General features: G+C 43.6%; 1 protein-coding gene across 1 annotated transcript in view; it reads left to right on the forward strand.

Annotated features, from left to right (window-relative positions):
* Positions 1 to 24,046, forward strand: part of LOC126475349 (echinoderm microtubule-associated protein-like CG42247) — a 335,583-nt gene that overhangs the window by 240,589 nt on the left and 70,948 nt on the right. Inside the window, exon 12 of the mRNA XM_050103159.1 lies at positions 11,604 to 11,732. Within this exon, the coding sequence (XP_049959116.1) occupies positions 11,604 to 11,732 (129 nt within the window). The remainder of the gene's footprint in view (positions 1 to 11,603; positions 11,733 to 24,046) is intronic.

The following is a 24,046-nucleotide window of genomic DNA, read 5'->3' on the forward strand; positions in this document are numbered from 1 at the left end:
AGACTAGGGATGATGCGATTCTGTAACGCATCGGCGTACCTCTCACCCGTCACAGGAGCAGTTAAAAAACCAGAATCACGCATTTCCTCGAAGAAAAATGGCCCGATAACGGTAGATGTGGTAAATCCAACCCATACCGTGACTTTTGACTTTCTCGTCGTGCAATGGAGTTTCCACGATAGTTCTACGATTTTCGGTAGCCCAAATTCTGCAGTTGTGGGCGTTGACAGACCCTCTTATCGTGAAATGAGCTTCGTCGGTCCATAATACGTTACTTAACCAATCGTCATCTTCCACCATCTTTTGAAACGTCCACACCGCAAATGCCCTCCGCTTCACTAAATCGCCAGGTAAGAGTTCATGAAGCCGATGGATTTTGTACGGATAGCATCGGAGAGTACGCCTAAGTGCCAACCAAACAATAGTGTATGGAATGCCGGTGCGACGTGCGACTGCACGAGCGCTGACTTCCCCGTGCATAGACGAACCCGCTACAGTCTCCATTTCTTCCTGAACTGTCTCAGCAGCATTACGCCTTGTGCTCGGTCGGCCACTACGAAGTTTATCGTCTAAACAACCCATGGCTTCGAACTTCGAAATCATTCTCGCTACAGCTGCATTTGCCAACGGACCTTTGCCCGTTCGAATCCTCTTCCTATGGCGATAGGATCGTAATGCTGAACTAGCACATTCCCCATTCTGATAATACAGCTTCACTAAAAGCGCCTTTTCAGGTAACGTCAACATGCTTCGACTGCTGGCGCATCTGATTCTCTCTCTCATTACAGCTCCTTTTATACACAATTGTCATGCGCAGTCACTGACGTTTTGCTGTCCAGCGCCATCTCTCTGCCATTTTGTGAACTTCGTTTTGGTTTTTTGTTCTAATAAAACCTCTTGTCATTCCAAGCATGTATGTCAATTTTTACCTCTCTCACTACATTATTCCGTGGTTTATTAAGTTTTTAAATTTATACTGACTTTTTGATCCCCCGGTATATCGAGTTAAAAAGCAAAATAAAGATAAACCAGTTCATGTTATTGAATTTGAATAAATTTTTTGTACTTTTTTAATTTTTCTTAACTCAATAAATGTAGTTTGTTGGTTATTAAATTTTAAATGAATAAATTTATTCCTTAATTTAATGACAATTTTATTCGTGGGTATAGATAAATTTTTGAATATGGGATACAGTAAAATTAAAATCTTGTTTTTAAATCTGTAAATTATTTAAAAAATATTCTCTCCGGTCCAGAAACTATATACATATACTACTAGCACCTGGACCAGAGAGCTCGAAGAAATAACTGGCTTGATAGCTGAGACCAAACTGCCTACCCACGGCTGAGCGCCGGTCCAAATACACGCGCACGGATACGGTGCGAGATTTTGGTGAGCATGTGAAATGTCATAGGAAAATAGTGCTAGCGATCGCACGCTGTTGTCGTGGAAGTACACTCCACTGGTAATGCAAGTGGCGCCTCTCGTGTCGGCCCCCAGAAACTCCAGGAATAAGAAATCAGCGTGCTGCTTTGCTTTTTTTTGTAGATGATGTTGTTCGGAACATTTACCAAAATGCAGGACGAGCACGTTTTGTTGTTTGGCTTACAGGCGCGTGTAGCTGCCGCGGGAGACGATGCCTAAAGCCCGACCATCCACGGGATGTGTTGCACGGTTGCAGGTTTCTGTCTTGTAAGGGGTACACATCACTCACCGGTCACCGTTATTATGACACTGTTCTCCTTCCCCATGTGCGTATTTTCAGGGATACATTCGGCCCTGACTTCATCTGCTACAGATGACAGTGCACGACCGCGTCGACAGCACAGATGCGTGTCTTCGAATAAAAGTGTCAGTCATGTTCGTCTCTTTGCATATATCTTTGCGTATTTCTTCTTTACTATACACTAGAAATTTTTTCTATGTGTGGCTCAAGTCTGATCGAGCTTTGGTCCCTCGTAGTGACACATCATGCGAAAGTTAATTTCGTCTTTACGTTTTGCACACAAGTGCATTTGCCCTTATTGCAGCTTTGTGGTACTTGTCTTCGCAAGAAGTCAGGTACAAATGGAAACCATTGTGCTACATTTGAAGAGAAATTTAGGCTACTAATATGGCAAGTAAAATATCAACGTCGACATTATCAAAGATTTTGCTAATATCTACAAACCTGAGAATCGATGTTTTGGGCTAACGGTTCTAGAATGACGAAACAGGATCGGTTGGGGTTTCGATGGACTGAGTTTAACCCTATGTTCTGTACTTTATCATCTTGTCGGCAGCGGCACATTAAACCTTATCCTTTCTTATGAGTCTTCAGTACACGATTTGTCGAAAACCGCAATAGGTAACATAAACTCTCGAGTCTAAAATGTCTAGCAGATATTTTTGGCTTTCGCCCTGTACAGGACCGTTTGCACTTGATCCATGTTACACTGGGAAACGACAGATATTTACTTCTTCTCGGAATCGTACCCAAGGAATTGAAATAATATTTCATGAGCATGCAGACAGTCTGTCTGCAATCAGCTTCAAGGCGTCAAATGATTATACGCTGGAAAATAAGAAGCATGTAACTTCTCAACAGCGGTTATCGCACTGGACTCGCGTTCGGGAGGGCGACGGTTCAAATCTCCGCCTGGCCATCACATTCAGATTTAAGTTTTCTATGATTTCCCTAAATCTCATATAGCAAATAAAGTATTAGTTCTTTTGAATAGGGCAAGGCCGATTCCCTTCCCCATTCTCTCTTAATCTGACCTGTTCCGTCTCTAATTTGCTCATACTCAACGGAACGTTAAACTCTGATTCTCCTTTGACGGCGGGCGTACCGGGCTAGTGCCCGAGGCTGCAGTTAAGGATTCTAATTTTACACTTATTTTTATAATTCAATTTTGCTTTCACAAATGCAGTTCGTTGTCAGGTACCGGGTTGTTATAATTAACATGCAGCTACTCACAGAAGTATAATGTACGTTATCATTATAATAAGGCAGCGAAGCTATGTAGATATTCTAATACGTTAATGCGGACCCGATTAACGCTGAAAAAAAATTAGAATTGTGATCACCAGGTGCAAATCTGTAGCAACTAATTCAAGAAAGACGTATAGAAATGTTTCCATGTGTAGTGGATTAGAAATTTACAAACAAAGATTAGGAACGTTCGAACAAGCGAGGGTTGGGTTGGTTGGGAGAAGAGACCAAACAGCGAGGTCATCGATCTCATCAGATTATGGAAGGATGGGGAAGGTTGTCGGCCGTGCCCTTTCAAAGGAACCATTCCGACATTTGCCTGGAGCGATTTGGGGAAATCGCGGAAAACCTAAATCAGGTATGAGCAGACTCGGGATTGAACCGTCGTCCTCCCGAATGCGAGTCCAATGTGCTAACCTCTGCACCACCTCGCTTTGTTGAACAAGCGAGAAAGGCACAATGTTAATTTCATTATCAACCATCGCTTACAGAGACGCCGACAAGATGCTGCACCCGCAAAACGACGTGATCAACGGTTGTTCGCAATCTGAACAACACTTTCCTTTGTACTAGCCTTCAGAGCAGGGAGAGAGCGAACACGTCCCTAGTAACTCGTTCTATCAGATACCCCCAGACCCAAAAGTCACAAGTATTTAGATCAGGTGATCTTGCAGGCTATGTGTCTGGGAAGCCTCTAGAGATAATACGATCGTAGAAGGTTGCTTTAAGCAAAACATTCACTGGGCGAGCAACATGAGATGTTGGCCCATATTGCATTAAAACAGTAGTTTGCACACAAAGCGGGAATCACATGCCATACGTGGAGATCTCGATAACATGCAGACGTCACAGTACACCTGACAGACCCTCTGGATCTATTCTCTTCAAAGAAGACCGGACCAAGAACAAAGGTACTTGTGAATCCACACCACACAGTCACATGCGATGTGTGCAGTGGACAACACGTGGTTTATCAGTACCCCAAATTCGCCAGTTCTGTGCAGGCACTGCGCCTTGTAGGGTAAAAAATGGCTCGTCACTCCACGGAATATCTCCCGGCCACATGTCATCAACTTTGATACCTGCCAGAAACTGAAGATGAAATTTAAAACGTTGTTGTGCATCGAGAGGTTTCAGCTGTTGCATCGTCTGGATCGCGTCCGATTACTAGCGTAAAATATACGGCAAAACTTGCTGTACTGTTGACCATGGGATGGACGATCCTCGTGACACTGCACGAGTACTGGCATTAGCCAAGACACGTGCTGCATGGTCAGTTAAAGCAACGGCAACCCCGTCACTAACTTCCACCGGTACAGGACACATTCCTCTTCCATGTGCCACATCAAGTCCACCTGCGTTTTCGAGTTTCATTATCATCATCTTCAAACTATTTAATGACATCGAGCTTCTCCTCAGACTTTCCAGTCGGCGATATTGTCTCAGTTGTAATGGATCTGGGAGATGTTATTTTTTTTACCGTATTTGTCGATACTGAATTGAAAATGTTTTCTTATATTTTTGTCAGAATTTATTATAATTTGTCTTATTATATGTTAATTTACTTCTGTTTTTGAGAGTAAAAGCATATTGATTACTATTAGAAAACGTATCGAAGAATAGCAAAGAAACTGATTGTGTAAAATATCTTTGACGTTGGAGTAGTCTTTGACTATAGTCAGTCCGAGTCGGAAGCTAACTCTTGGTGTGTGTTGACAGAAGAACAATGTGAAGGTCGCAGTCATAAATAATTTTGAATTATGTTAACTATTATTTTTGTATTAACGAAAAAGAAGAAACTACATTGGAAGAAACTGTATTTGAAACACCAAAATGAGAGAAACACGCTGAACCACGTCATTTTCTGCAGCCGACAACGATGCATTGTGGAATCATACTTAGACAACTGAAGCCAAGACTTATATTTGCTTGCAAACGTCTAACGGAAAAGGTACTGTCACGAAATATGGCAAATTTAAGTTTATAAAAAAATAGTGACCATATTTTCAGCTTGTGTAATAGCCGGGATGCCATATTTCACAGTGCAGCACTGCAATTGCTGTTGTTCACATAAAACACTTTTACTTGCAGCGCACGATCTCCTTTCTTCAGTTCACTCACGTTATGTCTTGCCAAATGACAGCGTGAATATCACACTATCGTTCATACAATTTACGGCATCATATTTGCACATGGTTGCCAAATTTCTAGTGTAAATCGCATTAATTCATTAGCATACCTACCACGTTTAGTTGCCATACGATAATCACTGCCCACAATGGACCTCCATAAGTAGCTGCACTTTCGTTATAACCACCGAGTCGTGCACGGGAAATATTGTCATTTCCTCAAATATAGTACCAGTGTAGACACTGGAGTTCAATCAAGCCAGATGCGAATCTTTGCACAATAGTGCCGAATTTCGCAGCACAAACAACTGATTATTGAGTAATGACTCCCTAGTAGCATTTAAGAACACTTATTTATACAACACACAAAAGCCAAGTCAACATTATGGACTGTCAGAATGTTGTTCTTGTTGTGGTCTTCAGTCCTGAGACTGGTTTGATGCAGCTATCCATGCTACTCTATCCTGAGCAAGCTTCTTCCTCTCCCAGTACTTTCTGCAACCTACATTCTTCTGAATCTGCTTAGTGTATTCATCTCTTGGTCTCCCTCTATGATTTTTACCCTCCACGCTGCCCTCCAATGCTAAATTTGTGATCCCTTGATGCCTCAGAATATGTCCTACCAACCGGTCCCTTCTTCTTGTCAAGTTGTGCCACAAACTCCTCGCCAATTCTATTCAATAGCTCCTCATTAGTTATGTGATCTACCCATCTAATCTTCAGCATTCTTCTGTAGCACCACTTTTCGAAAGCTTCTATTCTCTTCTTGTCCAAACTATTTATCGTCCATGTTTCACTTCCATACATGGCTACACTCCATACAAATACTTTCAGAAACGACTTCCTGACACTTAAATCTATACTCGATGTTAACAAATTTCTCTTCTTCAGAAACGCTTTCCTTGCCATTGCCAGTTTACATTTTATATCCTCTCTACTTCGATCATCATCAGTTATTTTGCTCCCCAAATAGCAAAACTCCTTTAGTACTTTAAGTGTCTCATTTCCTAATACCCTCAGCATCATCCGACTTAATTCGACTACATTCCATTATCCTCGTTTTGCTTTTGTTGATGTTCATCTTATATCCTCCTTTCAAGACACTATCCATTTCGTTCAACTGCTCTTCCAAGTCCTATGCTGTCTCTGACAGAATTACAATGTCATCGGCCAACCTCAAAGTTTTTATTTCTTCTCCATGGATTTTAATACCTACTCCGAATTTTTCTTTTGTTTCATTACTGCTTGCTCAATATACAGGTTGAATAACATCGAGGAGAGGCTACAACCCTGTCTCACTCCCGTCCCAACCACTGCTTCCCTCTCATGCTCCTCGACTCTTATAACTGCCATCTGGTTTCTGTACAAATGGTAAATAGCCTTTCGCTCCCTGTATTTTACCCCTGCCATCTTTTGAATTTGAAAGACAGTATTCCAGTCAACATTGTCAAAAGCTTTCTCTAAGTCTACAAATGCTAGAAACGTAGGTTTGCCTTTCCTTAATCTTTCTTCTATGATAAGTCGTAAGGTCAGTATTGCCTCACGTGTTCCAATATTTCTACGGAATCCAAACTTATCCCCCCCGAGGTCGGCTTCTACCAGTTTTTTCCATTTGTCTGTAAAGAATTCGCGTTAGTATTTTGCAGCTATGACTTATTAAACTGATAGTTCGGTTATTTTCACATCTGTCAACACCTGCTTTCTTTGGGATTGGAACTATTATATTCTTCTTGAAGTCTGAGGGTATTTTGCCTGTCTCATACATCTTGCTCACCATATGGTAGAGTTTTGTCAGAATAACACAAATGAAAGTTCCAATATTAGTAGGACACAATCAAAGTCTGTAATGAGTTTGGTTATAGAGGACACTACTAGGCAAAAGTACACGGTCTAAGTTCCACAGAAGCGCTATCAGTCCGGTGGCACCAAGTCCTTGGAAGGCCAACATCAGAGGAGGCGAAGGCCCCGAGCAAGATGGCTGGCAGCTCGGAGTGGCTGCTGCGGAGCCTCATCCCTGGCGACGCTGGAGAGGCGCCGCGGTGAGTTGCAATGTAGGTGTGCTCACCAGTGCTGGGCTCGGCTACGAGTCCGACTGACGGACCCGGAACACGGGACGCGTGAAGCGAAAGGCGTTTGCCCGAAGCGTGAGTGTATGCTTCTCGCTAGCGTCTTAATTAGGCCGCTGGCGGAAGTACGTCGCACATCGCTCGGCGAACACGTGACGCAATGTAGTCCCTTCTTTCGATGCTTGGCGCACAGCTGTCTCCGTGAGGTACGTGGCTGCGGTGGGGAAGGGGGGGGGGGGGGGGAGCGCCTGCAACAGTGGTTCAGGCTACCCGCCAGTCGCGAGCGTTGTGCTGGAAGCAGAAGTGGCTGGCGAACGGTCAGTTACACTCCTGGAAATTGAAATAAGAACACCGTGAATTCATTGTCCCAGGAAGGGGAAACTTTATTGACACATTCTTGGGGTCAGATACATCACATGATCACACTGACAGAACCACAGGCACATAGACACAGGCAACAGAGCATGCACAATGTCGGCACTAGTACAGTGTATATCCACCTTTCGCAGCAATGCAGGCTGCTATTCTCCCATGGAGACGATCGTAGAGATGCTGGATGTAGTCCTGTGGAACGGCTTGCCATGCCATTTCCACCTGGCGCCTCAGTTGGACCAGCGTTCGTGCTGGACGTCCAGACCGCGTGAGACGACGCTTCATCCAGTCCCAAACATGCTCAATGGGGGACAGATCCGGAGATCTTGCTGGCCAGGGTAGTTGACTTACACCTTCTAGAGCACGTTGGGTGGCACGGGATACATGCGGACGTGCATTGTCCTGTTGGAACAGCAAGTTCCCTTGCCGGTCTAGGAATGGTAGAACGATGGGTTCGATGTCGGTTTGGATATACCGTGCACTATTCAGTGTCCCCTCGACGATCACCAGTGGTGTACGGCCAGTGCAGGAGATCGCTCCCCACACCATGATGCCGGGTGTTGGCCCTGTGTGCCTCGGTCGTATGCAGTCCTGATTGTGGCGCTCACCTGCACGGCGCCAAACACGCATACGACCATCATTGGCACCAAGGCAGAAGCGACTCTCATCGCTGAAGACGACACGTCTCCATTCGTCCCTCCATTCACGCCTGTCGCGACACCACTGGAGGCGGGCTGCACGATGTTGGGGCGTGAGCGGAAGACGGCCTAACGGTGTGCGGGACCGTAGCCCAGCTTCATGGAGACGGTTGCGAATGGTCCTCGCCGATACCCCAGGAGCAACAGTGTCCCTAATTTGCTGGGAAGTGGCGGTGCGGTCCCCTACGGCACTGCGTAGGATCCTACGGTCTTGGCGTGCATCCGTGCGTCGCTGCGGTCCGGTCCCAGGTCGACGGGCACGTGCACCTTCCGCCGACCACTGGCGACAACATCGATGTACTGTGGAGACCTCACGCCCCACGTGTTGAGCAATTCGGCGGTACGTCCACCCGGCCTCCCGCATGCCCACTATACGCCCTCGCTCAAAGTCCGTCAACTGCACATACGGTTCACGTCCATGCTGCCGCGGCATGCTACCAGTGTTAAAGACTGCGATGGAGCTCCGTATGCCACGGCAAACGGGCTGACACTGACGGCGGCGGTGCACAAATGCTGCGCAGCTAGCGCCATTCGACGGCCAACACCGCGGTTCCTGGTGTGTCCGCTGTGCCGTGCGTGTGATCATTGCTTGTACAGCCCTCTCGCAGTGTCCGGAGCAAGTATGGTGGGTCTGACACACCGGTGTCAATGTGTTCTTTTTTCCATTTCCAGGAGTGTATAAGAATATCAGGAAAACACACTGAAGCGCCAAAGAAACTAGTATAGCCATACGTATTCAAATACAGATATATGTAAACAGTCAGAATACGGCGTTGCGGTCGGCAACGCCTGTAAAAGACAACATGTGTCTGACGCAGTTATTAGATCTCTTACTGCTGCTACAGTGACAGGTTATCAAGATTTAAGTGAATTTGAACGTCTGCGTATGAGCGGTGGGATACAGCAATTCCGAGGTAGCGATGAAGTGGGGATTTTCCCCTACGACCATTTCACGAGTGCATCGTGATTATCAGGAATCCGGAAAAATATCAAATCTCTGACATCACTGCATCCACAGAAAGATACTGCAGGAACGGGACCAACAGCGACTGAAGAGACTCGTTCAACGGGACACAAGTGCCACCTTTCCGCAGATTGCTGCAGATTTCAGTGGTGGGGCATCAACAAGTGTCAGCATGCAAATCATTCAACAAAACACCATCAATATGGGCTTTCGGAGCGAAAGGAACACTCGTGTACCCTTGATGACTGCATGACACAAAGCTTGATGCCTCGGCTAGGCCCGTCAGCACCGAATTTTGGCTGTTGATCACTGGAAACGTTGCCTTGACGGATGAGTCTCGTTTCATATTGTATCGAGCTTATGGATGTGTACGGGTAGGGAGACAACCTCATGTATCCATGGAACCTGCAAGTCAGCACGGGACTGTTCAAGTTGGTGGAGGCTCTATAATGGTTTAGGGCGTGTGCAGTTGAAATGAAATGGGACCCCTGATGCATCTAGATACGACTCCGACAAGTGACACGTACGTAAGCATCCTATCTGATCACCTGCATCCATTTGTGTCCATTGTCCATTCCGACGGACTTCGGAAATTCCATCAGGACAATGCGACACCCCACATGTCCGGAATTGTTAAAGAGCGGCTCTTCTGAATTTAAACCCTCTCCGCTGAACACAAAACTCCCCAGACATGACCATTATTGAGCATATCTGGAATGCCTTGGAACGTACTGTTGAGAAGAGATCTCCACCCCCTCGTACTCGTACGGGTTTATGGGCAGCCCTGCAGGGTTCACGGTGTCAGTTCCCCCCAGCACTACTTCAGACATTACTCGAGTCCACGCCGCGTCGTGTTGCGGATCTTCTGTGTGCTCGCGGGGCTCCTACCCGATATTAGGCAGGTGTACCAGTTTATTTGGCTCTTCATTGTATCAACTCTTTCACTGTTGCCCAGATCTACTGTTGGTGATGTGACTGTGAAGTGGAAACACGAAAGAATAATCACCGTTAAACCAAGACCACACCTGCCTCGTGTACTAACGAACACGGGCCATAGGGAAATATCACATGAGATCAGAGTAAGGAATCACTCGAGACTTTCGAAGTGTTACCAGCAGTTCAGCTAGCACAATAACTTTGTGTAAGGAGTTAAAAATAATGGGATAGAATGGTCGAGCTGGGCAACACACTTTTGTAGTCAAAGCTAAGCGCTGTTTGAGATGGGATAAAGGGCGACGCCACTTGACGGAGGATGACTAGGAACGAATCCATTGGAACGATGAATCACGCTATAACTGGTACCAATTCTGTGGAAGAGTTGGGGTTGGCGAATTCCTAAAGAACGTTACTAGCATTCATGTATAGTGCCAGCAGTGCATTACGGAGGAGGTGGTATTATGGTGTGGGGGTGTTTTTCGTTGATAGGTTATGGTCCCCTTATTACACTTAAATGCTAAATGCGGAAGGATATGAATTTTATAGCATTTTCTACTGTGTAAAAGAGACTAACAGTTCGGAGACGGTGATTCCTCGTATCAGCTTGACACTGCACCCTGCCACAAAACAGCATATGTGAGGCAATTGTTTGTGAAATGCGCTGGTATGCCCAACCTGAACCCAGTGGCCGGCCGCGGTTGCTGAGTGGTTCTAGGCGCTTCAGTCCGGAACCGCGCGACTGCTACGGTCGCAGGTTCGAATCCGGTACGGGCATGGATGTGTGTGATGTCCTTAGGTTACTTAGGGTCAAGTAGTTCTAAATTCTAGGGGACTGATGACCTCAGATGTTAAGTCCCATAGTGCTCAGAGCCATTTGAACCATTCTTGAACCCAGTGGAAGACCTATGTGGTCAGTCATAAGGTCGGCTTCACTCCAGCCCCCAGCGTCCAGTATCACTATATTCTCTGGTTTCGGCTCCTGAGGAAGATTGGGCTGTCATTCCTCCACAGACATTCACACATCTCATTGAATGTGTCTCCAGCAGAGTTCAAGCGGTCATAAATGCGAAGGGTTCACACAACCCATATTAATGTCCAGATACTTTTAAACAGATAGTCAGTATATCTACGGGCTCCATAAACAGTAACACCATCTCACTCTCTAGTCGTTTAGCCGATTTCAACTCTTCGTGACGCCGTGAACTAAAACACGCCAATTTCATCTGTCGCGCACTATCTCCAGAAAACGTCTCAGGTTGGGATCTATACAATATACACTAAATTCCTCAATTTTCTAATCATATATAGTACAGTCAGAAGTCGGACGGACACAATGCTCTGAAGAGCTGCTACTGTGTAAGGACAGCATCGCAGACTTCATCTAAAAGTGTCACTAAGTAAAATATGAGTGCAATCTTCTCTTCCACATGTAGCGTACAATGTGTTGTTGTTGTTGTTGACAGCTGCCGGAGTCCGCGGGTGGCGTGCGCAGCATCTACCCCCAACGACCAGGACGCAACGACGGCAACATCTACGTGGGCACCACACGCAACAACATCATGGAGGGATCGCTGCAGAGGCGATTTAACCAGGTAAACCTCAGTGTAAGCGCTCCCGTACACCGCAGCAGGCAAGAGTTCACACTGAGGCCATAGTGTTTGTTGTTGTTGTGGACTTCAGTCCGAAGACTCGTTTGATGCAACTCTCAAACCTGCTCTACACTGTGATAGGCTCTTCATCTCCGAATAACTACTGCAGCCTACATCCTTTTGAATCTGTTTACTGTATTCGTCTCATGATCTCCCTTTACTATTTTTAACCACCCCCCCTCTCCCACACTTTCGTACAGTACTAAACTGATGATCGCTTGATGTCTCAGGATGTGTCCTATCAACCGTTCCTTTCCTTTAGTCAGGTTATGTCATAAATTTCTTTTTCCCCAGTTGTCTTCAGTACCTCCTCATTGGTTACATGATCTATCAATCTAATCTTCAGCATTCTTCTCTACCATCACATTTCAGAAGTTTCTATTCTCTTCTTACCTCAACTGTTTATCGCCAAAGCCTCACTTCCATGCATCCATACAGGGCAACACTTACCCCCCTTAACAAAAGACTTTCTAATACTTAAATCTACGTTCGATGTTAAAAAAATTATTTTTTCTACAAACGCTTTTCTTCCCATTACCAGTCTACATTTTGCATCCTTTCTACTTCGGCCATCGTAAGTTATTTTGCTTACCAAATATCAAAACTCATCTGCTACTTTTAGTATCTCGTTTTCCTTATGTGATTCCCTCAGCATCGCATCATTTAATTCGACTAGATTCCGTTAGCCTTACTTTGCTTTTGTTGATGTTCATCCTACATCCACCTTTCAAGGCACTCCATTCAGCTCAACTGCTCTTCCAAGCCCTTTGCTGTCTCTGACAAATTTCAATGTCATCTACAAACCTCAAAGTTTTTATTTCTTCTCCCTGAATTTTAATTCCTTCTCTAAATTTTTCTTTGATTTCATTTACTACTTGGAATGTGCTACAATCTTGTCTCATTACCTTCTCAGCCACTGCTTCCCTTCTATACCCCTCGATTCTTATAATTGCCATCTGGTTTCTGTGTAAGTTATATATAACCGTTCACTCCTTGTATTTTACCCCGCCTACATCCAGAATTCCAATGACTGTATTCCAGTCGACATATTCAAAAGCTTTCTCCATATCTTCAAAACTTATTAACGTAGATATTCTCTTACTTAACCTACCTTCTATCAGTATTGCTTCACATGTTCCTACATTGCTCCAGAATCCAAACTGATCTTCCTCGAGGTCGGCTTCTGCCAGTTCTCCCATTCTTCTGCAAACAGTTTGTGACAGTATTTTGCAACCACGACTTATTAACCTGGTAGTAACATTCACACCTGTTAGCACCTGCTTCTTTGGAACTGGAATTATTACATTCTTCTTGAAGTCTGAAGATATTTCGCCTGTATCACATCTCTTGCATACCAGGTGGTATAGTTTCGTCGTGGCTGACTCCCCAAAGGATTTCAGTGGTTCTGACGGACTGTCGTCTACTCCAGGGGCCTTGTTTCGACGTAGGTCTTTCAGTGCTCTGTCAAATTCTCCTCGCAGTTTTATACCTCCTACCTCATCTTCATCTACGACCTCTTCTCTTGTTACAATATCGGCTTTAAGTATATTTCCCTTGTATAGCCCTTCTATATGTCCCTTCCACTTTTCAGCATTCCTTTCTTTGCTTAGTAATTCAGCGGTAAATTACGGCTTGAAAGGAAGCAATTAGTTATTGCCAAGTGCGAACAGATTTCAGGACCTTATAAAAGGAAGCAGCTACCAAATCAACGGATCAATACTCAACGTTTGATTAGTAGGGACAGCCTCATAATAAGATAAATAACTGGAGCGAGATTTTTCAGCACATTACACGATATTTTTTTGAAACTTTTGGATTGTATAGTAAGGTACAAATTTCGTTTTACTTCGTGTTCACAATGTTTAAGAGTTAGCTATATTGGCCAAACTTGAGTTCAATCGATTCTGTAGTTTTCTTGTAGTTAATTCAAAATCACGACAAAAAGTATTCTCAGTATATTGAGGACCTCTTCTTTCTTCACGATCTTATCCCGTATCTTGACGGGCTCGGCCTGTTAATCTGTAATCGGCAATGTCATTGGTGCAGAGTAGCCTAATGCTCTTCCTGTCGCCGCTCTCAGTACATTTAGATAAAACGTTGCAAACGTGTTCGGTAATGCAATTCTGAACACTATAGAAGAGCCTAATATTAAAGCTACTTTTATACCCGAATATAAATTGATGAGTCAAAACATTACCGCGAGATTCATTGTTGCCTGGTGTGTCACGTAAATAAAGAACCATTACAAGCCCTACAGGGACACATGTTTCGGAGTACGCAGGTCAGTTGCTGAACATGGGGATCCGCTGTAAACGAAACCTTCCCAGTTGAGCACCCGGCCGGTGTGGTCGAGCGGTTGTAGGCGCTTCAGTCAGGAACCGCGCGACCGCTAGGGTCGCAGGTTCGAATCCTGCCTCGGGCATGGATGTGTGTGATGTCCTTAGATTAGTTAGGTTTAAGTAGTTCTAAGTTCTAGGGGACTTATGATGTTACGGCAGCAGTTGGCACGGGATCATCGAGATTAGACTATATAGGCCAGTCGGAAGAATCACTTTTCTTGCTACACTAGATCAACGGTCGTGTCCTGATACCCGTCATCCAGGGAACGGCTGCTCGAAACATGCACTGCGCTACGCACACAGGATGGAGGGTACAGTATTATGCTATGGGGACATTAACCTGGGCTTCCATGGGACCCGTGGCAGTAATCGAAGCACCAAGGCAGCTGTGGACTACGTAAACTACACTGACAAAAAAGAATCGTAACATCAAGAAATTATTAATGCACAATAATGAAATCTGGGGAATACATTTGTCTAAGTAACGTATTTAAGTGATTAACATTACAAAATGCGAACATACAAACGTGCATACACTGTGTTGTACAGGTACTGGGTAGAGTTTCATACCTGTTGCACTTGATCGGTCAACACAGGAACGGTTAATGCCGTTTGTGGATGACTCTGGAGTTACGATCCGATGATGTCACTGAACCGCGAATTTACTTTCAAAATCTTTTCTTAAAGAATTTACTTTATTTACTAGCGATTCATCAAGAACATTAACACATTTAATCACACTATCTGAGCGTGGAAGTAGTTGCCATTGGGTAACTGATGAAAACAAATTTCTTTCAGCAAATGAAAATTTTATTCCTAAAAAGCCTTTCTTTTTTTTAAAAAAAAAAAGAAAAGGAAAGAAAACATTTAAAAATTATAATCAGAAAACTCCTTCTCAATATCAAGTTACAATTTATTCAGAGGCAGGAATAACAATTTTGTCTTTGACATTATTAGCTTTCGGGCTGAGAACCTTGCCCCTCCCTTTTAACACGGCCGTAGTCACTACAGCTCACAAAAACCTCTGAAAGACTACACTGGTGCAAATCTGCGACACACCAGATTACTTAAAACTAAAAATTTTAACAACTCACACAAACACAAACTATGCACCCCATAGGAGGGATGGAAATGGTACAAAACACTCACATTTAAAAAAAAAAGAAAATTACTTGCCACCGAAAGTGCAACTTCTTTTCAAAGAAAACTCTTACGGTGGAAGGGTGGCAAGTTTTACATAAAATGTACAAACATGCTCTACATTACATATATACCGCCTCTTAACATGATAGGCAAGATAAAAAACATATTTCAGGAATTCGGCCTTTACACCTTAAGCAATAAATTCGTTAACACCGAATCCGACAAACATGACAGAGGTAGCTATTGACGTACGGCAGACCGACAGACAGACACTAACTGCCTAACAAATGCGTAACAAGAGACAGACCAGCAAGCTGGGGATGAGAGACTGGCCAAGATAACAAGTAGATTTTAACAAATAAATGAAACAACATATCACGAATCACTTAACTTCTACTAAACTGCGATATCTGGCGAAGATCTGGCGCAGCACCCCCAAAACGCTCTCCCGAACTGTCCGCTGCCAGCCGCTTCAACGGACGCAGGGAGGCGCGCCGATCTCCCGTCTAACGGCGTCGCAGATCGCGCCAGCCAGACCGATGTCGTGGGTTGACTCTTGTTGCTCTCGTGTCGGCCGCGAAGCCACTACCCCTCGCTATACGGCCCGGCCCACTGGACTGACGTGGCGACCTCACATACGCCGACGCTCAGGAGGGACAAGTCATCCTGTGTCCCAGTGCGAGACCGACCAACCGATCGATCCAACTGCCAATGACCATTGCCTGAACAAACCCGAGCAGACTGGCGGCCTAACACATACTAGCACTCCGGACGACAGACAGACACTGAGTGCCACACACTGACCCGGCTGACCAACTGACCAGACTCGCCCCGACTGACTCACTGCCAAGTTTTTTTTTTTTTTTTTTTTTTTTTTTTTTTTTTTTTGAATTTCAATTCCCCCATTCCCCCCAAAGGGGGGCGGGCTGGCAGCGGCTTAGGACGCCGCTCTGCAGCCTACAGATTTTCTGACAAAGAGCAGGAGAATAAATAATAATAAAAAACAGGCGATAAAATCGGGGACTTAGTGAGTAACAAGGTGAAAAGAAAATGGGGAAATTAAACAAGCAACAGAGGGATGATGAAGCGAATAAAAATACATACGGAGCAGACAGGGAAAACAATAGACAGTTAAAAAAAAAAAAAAAACACGGCGACAGTCTGGATTCTGTTCGCAAAGTATATAAAATTCACACCCAGCGACAGCATGGGTTCTGTTCGCAACACAACACTGAATAGGCACTAGAACACAGCACGAAAAAGTCGGCAAAGGTGACACCACAGTCGAGAGCAGGTGGGGGGCACTGCCAAGCTCATAACGCCCCTTAAATGCACGTGCACAGGCAACCTTTCCCACCAGAGGGAGACACCAAAGCTGCGATTGCCACAGTGGCGCCACCACCAAAAACGGAGGGCGACTGCTTCACACAACGCGCTGCGGCGCGCTCTTCAAAACAGCAATTTTTACCACGGCACAGTCCCTTACGTACTCGATTGAAGACAGATTTCTTGACCGAGCAGGTCAAAAGCAACATGTCGACACTCTGTAGAGCATGTTGTGTTGCAACAGCGGTATGTGGGCGAGCAGTTTCTTATTAGGAAACACCCCCTGGGATGCTGTTCATAACTCCATGTGAACGTCTAGTGTGTCTAGTGTGTCTAGCACGGCGATGGGTTGGTTGCAGGCCGTCAAGTTGCCTCCTTCTAACCAACGTACGGGCATTAGTGGCACCGAAGCAGGGTCAGCTTTCATCAGAGAATACGACAACCCCCTGTGCTGCCCTCCAACTCGACGAGGTGTCGATAATGGCGTCTTTGTCGCCTTAAAGGCATTATTGACTAACATCAAGTCACCGCGTTCAATCTCAAATGTAATTACCGCTAACGACCGTTACACCGTGTATTTCAAGCAAACCTGATGTGGATCCTTACAGTGGCACTACTAGCGCCACTCCTATGCAACTGGAGCGAAATCTGAATAGATATCATATTTCAGGTTCTAACAATACCACCACTTGCAAAGTAGGTTAGAAATCAGATTAATAATTTTGCTCACGCAGCATATGTTCACTTTATCGGGCAACAAAAAAGTTATTGACTGCGGATGGTATCGTCAGAATGGAAATAATGAAGTCACTGTAAAAAAAGTAATTAATTTTGGCACTTACCTTGAATGGATTCCCACGTAGATTTCGTCGAGTTGTTATGGCTCATCTTGTTGATTCTAGGGTGATTTCACTTTGACTGCTAGAAGGTCCACATCTGTATTTTAGCAGTATTTTAGCAGTATTTGAAGACCTAACAAATGCGTTTTTTAGGAAATTCTTGATGATCAAACAATCCCAGATCAGAACAATGGTATGGTAGAAGTTATTTCTGACTTGGTGTTCACGATCCACATTTTTATTAAACTTCTTGTAAATTCACATATACTTCTTCTTAATTGCCACATCATCAAGAAAACAGTTTTGTATCAATCTTCATATATTTAATTTCCACTTTAATCAAACACAAGACTTGACTGTTCTTTTACAAAGCGAAATAACAACTTGACTTCTGCAAAGTGAAACAAAGACTTCTCTGTGCGCATTCGCGCCAAAACGGTTACAAGTAAGTCAAAGATTATGACAGTCTCACAGAAATGAATACACACAAGATCCATATCACTGTAATATATCGATACATCGGAGTACCTATACATTAATAAAACCAAATGTGAATATTGTCACAAAAATATATCTGTTATTTCATAGAAAAGTAGTACTATATTACTGGTATCGAGAACTGGGGTTGGAGTGCCATAATGGTCACGTAAATAAAGAACCATTACAAGGTGTAGAAACACGCCTACCAACTTTTGTTTATGTCGCACAGCTTGTTGTACGTTTGGAGCACAGTATTATACAGAAATTAATCGTGGACTGTGGAAAAGCGAGAAAGGAAAGGATCGAAGCGTTTGAGATGTGATGCTTCAAAAGATTGTTGAAAATTAGGTGGACTTTTAACGTAAGGAATGAGGATGCTCTCCGCAGACTCGGTGAAGAAAGAAACATATGGAAAACTTTATCAAAAAGAAGGAAGAAGATGATATGTGTTAAGACATCAGCGAATAACCTCATTGTTTCTAGACGCAGCTATAGACGGTTAAAACGGTAGGGGAAGGCAGAGGTTGGAATACATCCAACAAATAACTGAAGATGAAGCATGCAGGTGCCCTATGAAATGAAGATGTTGGCACAGGAGAAGAATCCGTGGCGGACCGCATCAAACCGATCAGAAGGCTGATGACACAAAAAATATTGCTAACATTGTGTTCAAAGTATGCTGCAGTCACTGGCATTGTCATAAATATCTTCAAAGCAGTATCCATGTTTGGGTAAACATCCTAAACCTTGAAAAAAAAAAAACCTTCAGTAGTAACCAAATGGGAAATCGTGTTAATGTTCGTCACCAGTTGTTTCATCTGAAACTTGAAAGCAACTACTTCTTTATCTAGCTCCGTTGTATGACTGTCTCTGCTCTATACGGCACCAAAGTCAGCTACATATTTTTCGAGATGCACTGAGCTTTCATTTAAGGTGTTTCGTAGCAGGGAATTAAAGTCACATGAAATGCTGTGATATTTATGAGATCCGTTTTTCATTTCAATTATTATTATACGAAATTATTCGAAGCACTCTAGTTCAAATCGGAAGCCTTCGATTAAATACCATATTTGCTTCATACCCGTTCAACAACATTTGGGAGATCCTACAATGGTTACTGAGTGTGAGTAGGCGGCAGCTGTGTGAATGAGTTGCATTGTTGCCTCATTAACCACATTAGCGACAGACATATGTTCGGTAGTTTTCGTTTTTTTACAGTGCTACTTAGACGAAATGACGCTGTAGAAATAACACTGTGACAATACCGTGCGTTTATAATTGCAGACCAAGGGAAAGACTTCTTCTCGTAAACAGAAGATAGGAAAACAAGGGGGATAAGTGATCTCAAGTTCTTCTCCCTCTTTCTTGTTTTTTTCGGGCTGTTTTGGGGCCCTTCTGTGTCTGTGCCTTTGCCGGGGGTCTATTGCCATCCCCTCATAACAGCAGTGGCTACATGTGGAACATGGATACATCACCTCCTGCAGGGTGCATGCTTAGACCATATGTACATATAGACCACACACTCCCCTATCTCTGCTGTGTTTGAAATCAACATCCAAGCCACGCTACGAAGGACGAAAACCGAGTCATTCCGCACTATGCAAAGTGGAGCCTATTCTTACAGTTTTTCTCAATTATAGCTGAAATCAATAATTGTTTTTGATAGTTGGTTGACGTGTTGTAGTAGTATTATACCTAATGTCTCCGAAATTACCAATAATAATGCAGTGGTTACAAGTTTTTACATTTGGCAGGATGAAATGGTAACAAGCGGTTTGAAACATTATATTTGACAGTCTTTTTAATTTTTTTTTGTTTTTGTTTTTTTGTTTTTACAAGTGACAGAAATACCGGGAGATTCAAAAAGAAAGAACAGATTTCAGTTGTTTATTACAAGCAGGTTAGATTAGATTAGATTAGTACTTGTTCCTTAAATCATGAATACGACACTTCGTAATGATGTGGAACATGTCAGGTTAATAAAAGGTGTCTGTACAAGATATTACATTACACAAAATATTACATGACACTTAATATTTTTTTGTGGGGTTTGGGGAAATTACCCACTTACTATATTCAAAAATTCATCTAATGAGTAGAAGGAGTTGCCATTAATAAATTCTTTTAATTTCCTTTTAAATGCTATATGGCTATCTGTCAGACTTTTGATGCTATTAGGTAAATGACCAAAGACTCTTGTGGCAGCATAATTTATCCCCTTCTGAGCCAAAGTTAGATTTGACCTTGAGTAGTGAAGATAATCCTTTCTCCTAGTGTTGAAGCCATGTACACTGCTATTACTTTTGAATTCGTTGGGATTGTTAACAACAAATTTCATAAGTGAATATATATATATATATATATATATATATATATATATATATATATATATATATATTGTGAGGCTACAGTGAAGATCTCTAGCTCCTTAAAGCAAGCTATAAAAGATAGAAACATATTGCGCGTGTCACTAGATAGAGGAAAGTGCAAAGTTTTGACACAGCTGTGCTCTTGTTTCTTGGTATTAACATGATGACTACACCACAAGAGAAATCATTTATGTGATGAAATATGCGCGAAGTCCATCCATTGTTCAAGTGCAACGTAGATTCCGCCGCCGAGTCAGCAAGAAACCGCCTCTGCACAAGTAGATTTATGACTCGCATTCAAGTTAGTTGCATATACAATGGGAAGAGCACTGGCCAGCCACGCACGTCTGATGAAAACGTTGAGCGCATCGGAGATGCGTTAATACTGAGCCCCTGGAAGGCGGGCCACGAGCTTGTACTTCCTCAAACAACGCTGAGGTGTGTTCTGAAATGATACCAGTATATGAAGCCTTACAGATTGCAGTTACTGCAGCAGTAACAGCAACCCCAGCAACTATAACAGTAGCTACGAATTTTGCATTTGAGTTGTCCAGGATGCGGCAGAGGATACTTTTTCCGAAGGACTCGCCTTTTAGGACGAATCAATATTTCATTTATCGCGTAAAATATACCGCCATAATGGAAGAATTTGGGTGTCACAGAATCCTGGCGTCGTTGTCGAACGTGAAAGAGACTCAACGAAACTGAATTTGTTTTGTGACATTTGTGCTGACAAAGTTTATGGAGCGTTCTTTTTTACGGAGAAAACTCTGAGAGGAATGTCATACCTGGACACGTTGCAGAACTGTTTGTTTCCTAAACTTCACGAAGATTCCAATTATTTCATTTTTGTGGAGGATCTCGCATCGACTCACTTTCACAGTGAGGGGCAGCGTTATCTTAACAACACCATCCCACAACAATGGATTGAGAGAAGTAGACGAGAAGATCTTGTTCACTGCTTTGGTGTCCCATGTCACCAGAACTCTCACCTTTCGAGTGTTTTGTGTGGGGGTACACGAAAGACAGAGTCTTTAGCCTACATGTGTGGCGGTTACTCTTCAAAAGCTGAGAAATCGAACTGTTGCAGATGTATATTAAATAAACAGGGACCAGTTGCTTCGTCTGTGGGATGAAATGGACTACCGTTTCGATATTTCACGAGCAACGCATGCTGAATGTGTTGAGTGTATGGTGCAGTGTCTGTGCGAATATAAAACTTGGAATCTTCCTCTATCCAGTGACATGCGCAATGTGTTTCTACCTTTCATAATAATAAATAAATTAATTAACTAATGACATCTGTTTTTCTTTTTGAATTACCCTGCACAGTTCTTATAAATTATTGTACTTGTTTCAATGCAGATCGTTTAGTTCAATGCTCCCACAGGAGTAGAAGACAAAATATCATTTTGGCAGGAAGCATTTAGTTTTCTGACGATTTTTTAACAATACATGTGAAGTGTTTCATTACACTTTTATAACAAATGTAACCTGTTTCCGCCCATAACGTCTGACTACTACACTATTGGCTATTAAAATTGCTACACCAAGAAGAACTGCAGATGATAACGGATATTCATTGGACAAAAATATTATACTAGAATTCACATGTGATTACATTTTCACGCAATTTTGGTGCATAGAGCCGGAGAAATCAGTACCCAGAACAACCACCTCTGGCCGTAATAACGGCCTTGATATGCCTGGGCATTGAGTCAAACACAGCTTAGATGGCGTGTACAGGTACAGCTGCCCATGCAGCTTCAACACGATACCACAGTTCATCAAGAGTAGTGACTGGCGTATTGTGACGAGGCAGTTGCTCAGCCACCATTGACCAGACGTTTTCAATTGGTGAGAGATCTGGAGAATGTGCTGGCCAGGACAGCATTCGAACATTTTCTGTATCCAGATAGGCCCGTACAGGACCTGCAACATGCGGTCGTGCATTATCCTGCTGAAATGTAGGGTTTTGCAGGGATCGAATGAAGGGTACAGCCACGGGTCGTAACACGTCTGAAATGTAACGTCCACAGTTCAAAGTGCCGTCAATGCGAACAAGAGGTGACCGAGACGTGTAACCAATGGCACCCCATACCATCACGCCGGGTCATACGCCAGTATGGCGATGACGAATACACACTTCCAATGTGCGTTCACCGCGATGTCGCCAAACACGGATGCGACCATCATGATGCTGTAAACAGAACCTGGATTCATCCGAAAAAATAAGGTTTGCCATTCGCACACCTAGGTTCGTCGTTGAGTTCACCATCGCAGGCGCTTCTGTCTGTGATGCAGCGTCAGGGGTAACTGCAGCCATGGTCTCCGAGCTGATAGTCCAGGCTGCTGCAAACGTCGTCGAACTGTTGGTGCAGATGGTTGTTGTCTTGCAAACGTCCCCATCTGTTGGCTCAGGGATCGAGACGTGGCTGCACGATCCGTTACAGCCATGCGGATAAGATGACTGTCATCTCGACTGCTAGTGATACGAGGCCGTTGGGATCCAGCACGGCGTTCCATATTACCCTCCTGAACCTACCGATTCCATATTCTGCTAACAGTCATTGGATCTCGACCAACGCGAGCAGCAATGACGCGATACGATAAACCGCAATCGCGATAGGCTACAATCCGACCTTTATCAAAGTCGGAAACGTGATGGTACGCATTTCTCCTCTTTACACGAGGCATCACAACAACGTTTCACCAGACAACGCCGGTCAACCGCTGTTTGTGTATGAGAAATCGGTTTGAAACCTCCCTCATGTCAGCACGTTGTGGGTATCGCCATTGGCGCCAACCTTGTGTGAATGCTCTGAAAAGCTAATCATTTGCATATCACAGCATCTTCTTCGTGTCGGTTAAATTTGTCATCTGTAGCACGTCATCTTCGTGGTGTAGCAATTTTAATGGCCAGTAGTGTAAATAAAATAAGCGTTTACGTTTAATGACTTTTGCTTTATCCAGTGCACGTACCAAAACAATATGAAGATAAGAAGCATAATATATTAGGAAACGCCGATTATGGAGAAAACTCTTGTGGTGGGTTGGATATTAATATTGTTTTCATGGAATTTTACATCAGAGGACCAACACATTTTTACGAGATAGATCACTCAGCTCGTAATATTTAGACTAGTGGTTCTCAACCTTTTCTTCTTCGCGGTACACTTTACAATCTAGCAAGTTCCCACGGCACGCTGGCAAAAGTGTTGGCAACAATGAGAGGGAGCTAACGTACGAGTCAGCAACAATACGAGAGACTCTGTCTATCGCGCTGACAGCTTGTCTTCACCAGTCATTTTTTTACAGACTCGCTGTCCATGTTGTGGCATATTTCGAGGCTGATTTTTAATTACACACGTGTATGCATTGTCCGGTTAATGTTTTAATTTTTCGATGTAAATAAGTTTTTGATTAGAGGGAAAAAATTTGAAGATAATTGAGCGACAGAAACAGATAACAGTACAAAAGTGGGAGCGACACGATTCCAAATGTAAGCCGAGTGAAGGTAGCTCTCAAACATCCCGTAAGTACCAACAGAATTATTTAAACTTTGGATTTACATTCAAAGGACCTGAAAACTGTCCGTTACCAGAATGCAGAGAAAAACTAAGAATTGAATCCATGATTCCTAGTAAACTGAAAAGAAATTTGAATAACAAAAATGGTCACTTATATTGGGGAAAAAACAGCTATTTTAGCCGATTGGTTTCATCAGCAGCAAGGCAAGCCAGAGCTAATGTACAGAGAGC

Source organism: Schistocerca serialis, chromosome 4 (assembly GCF_023864345.2).
Source record: "Schistocerca serialis cubense isolate TAMUIC-IGC-003099 chromosome 4, iqSchSeri2.2, whole genome shotgun sequence".
Classification (NCBI taxonomy): Eukaryota; Metazoa; Arthropoda; class Insecta; order Orthoptera; family Acrididae; genus Schistocerca; species Schistocerca serialis.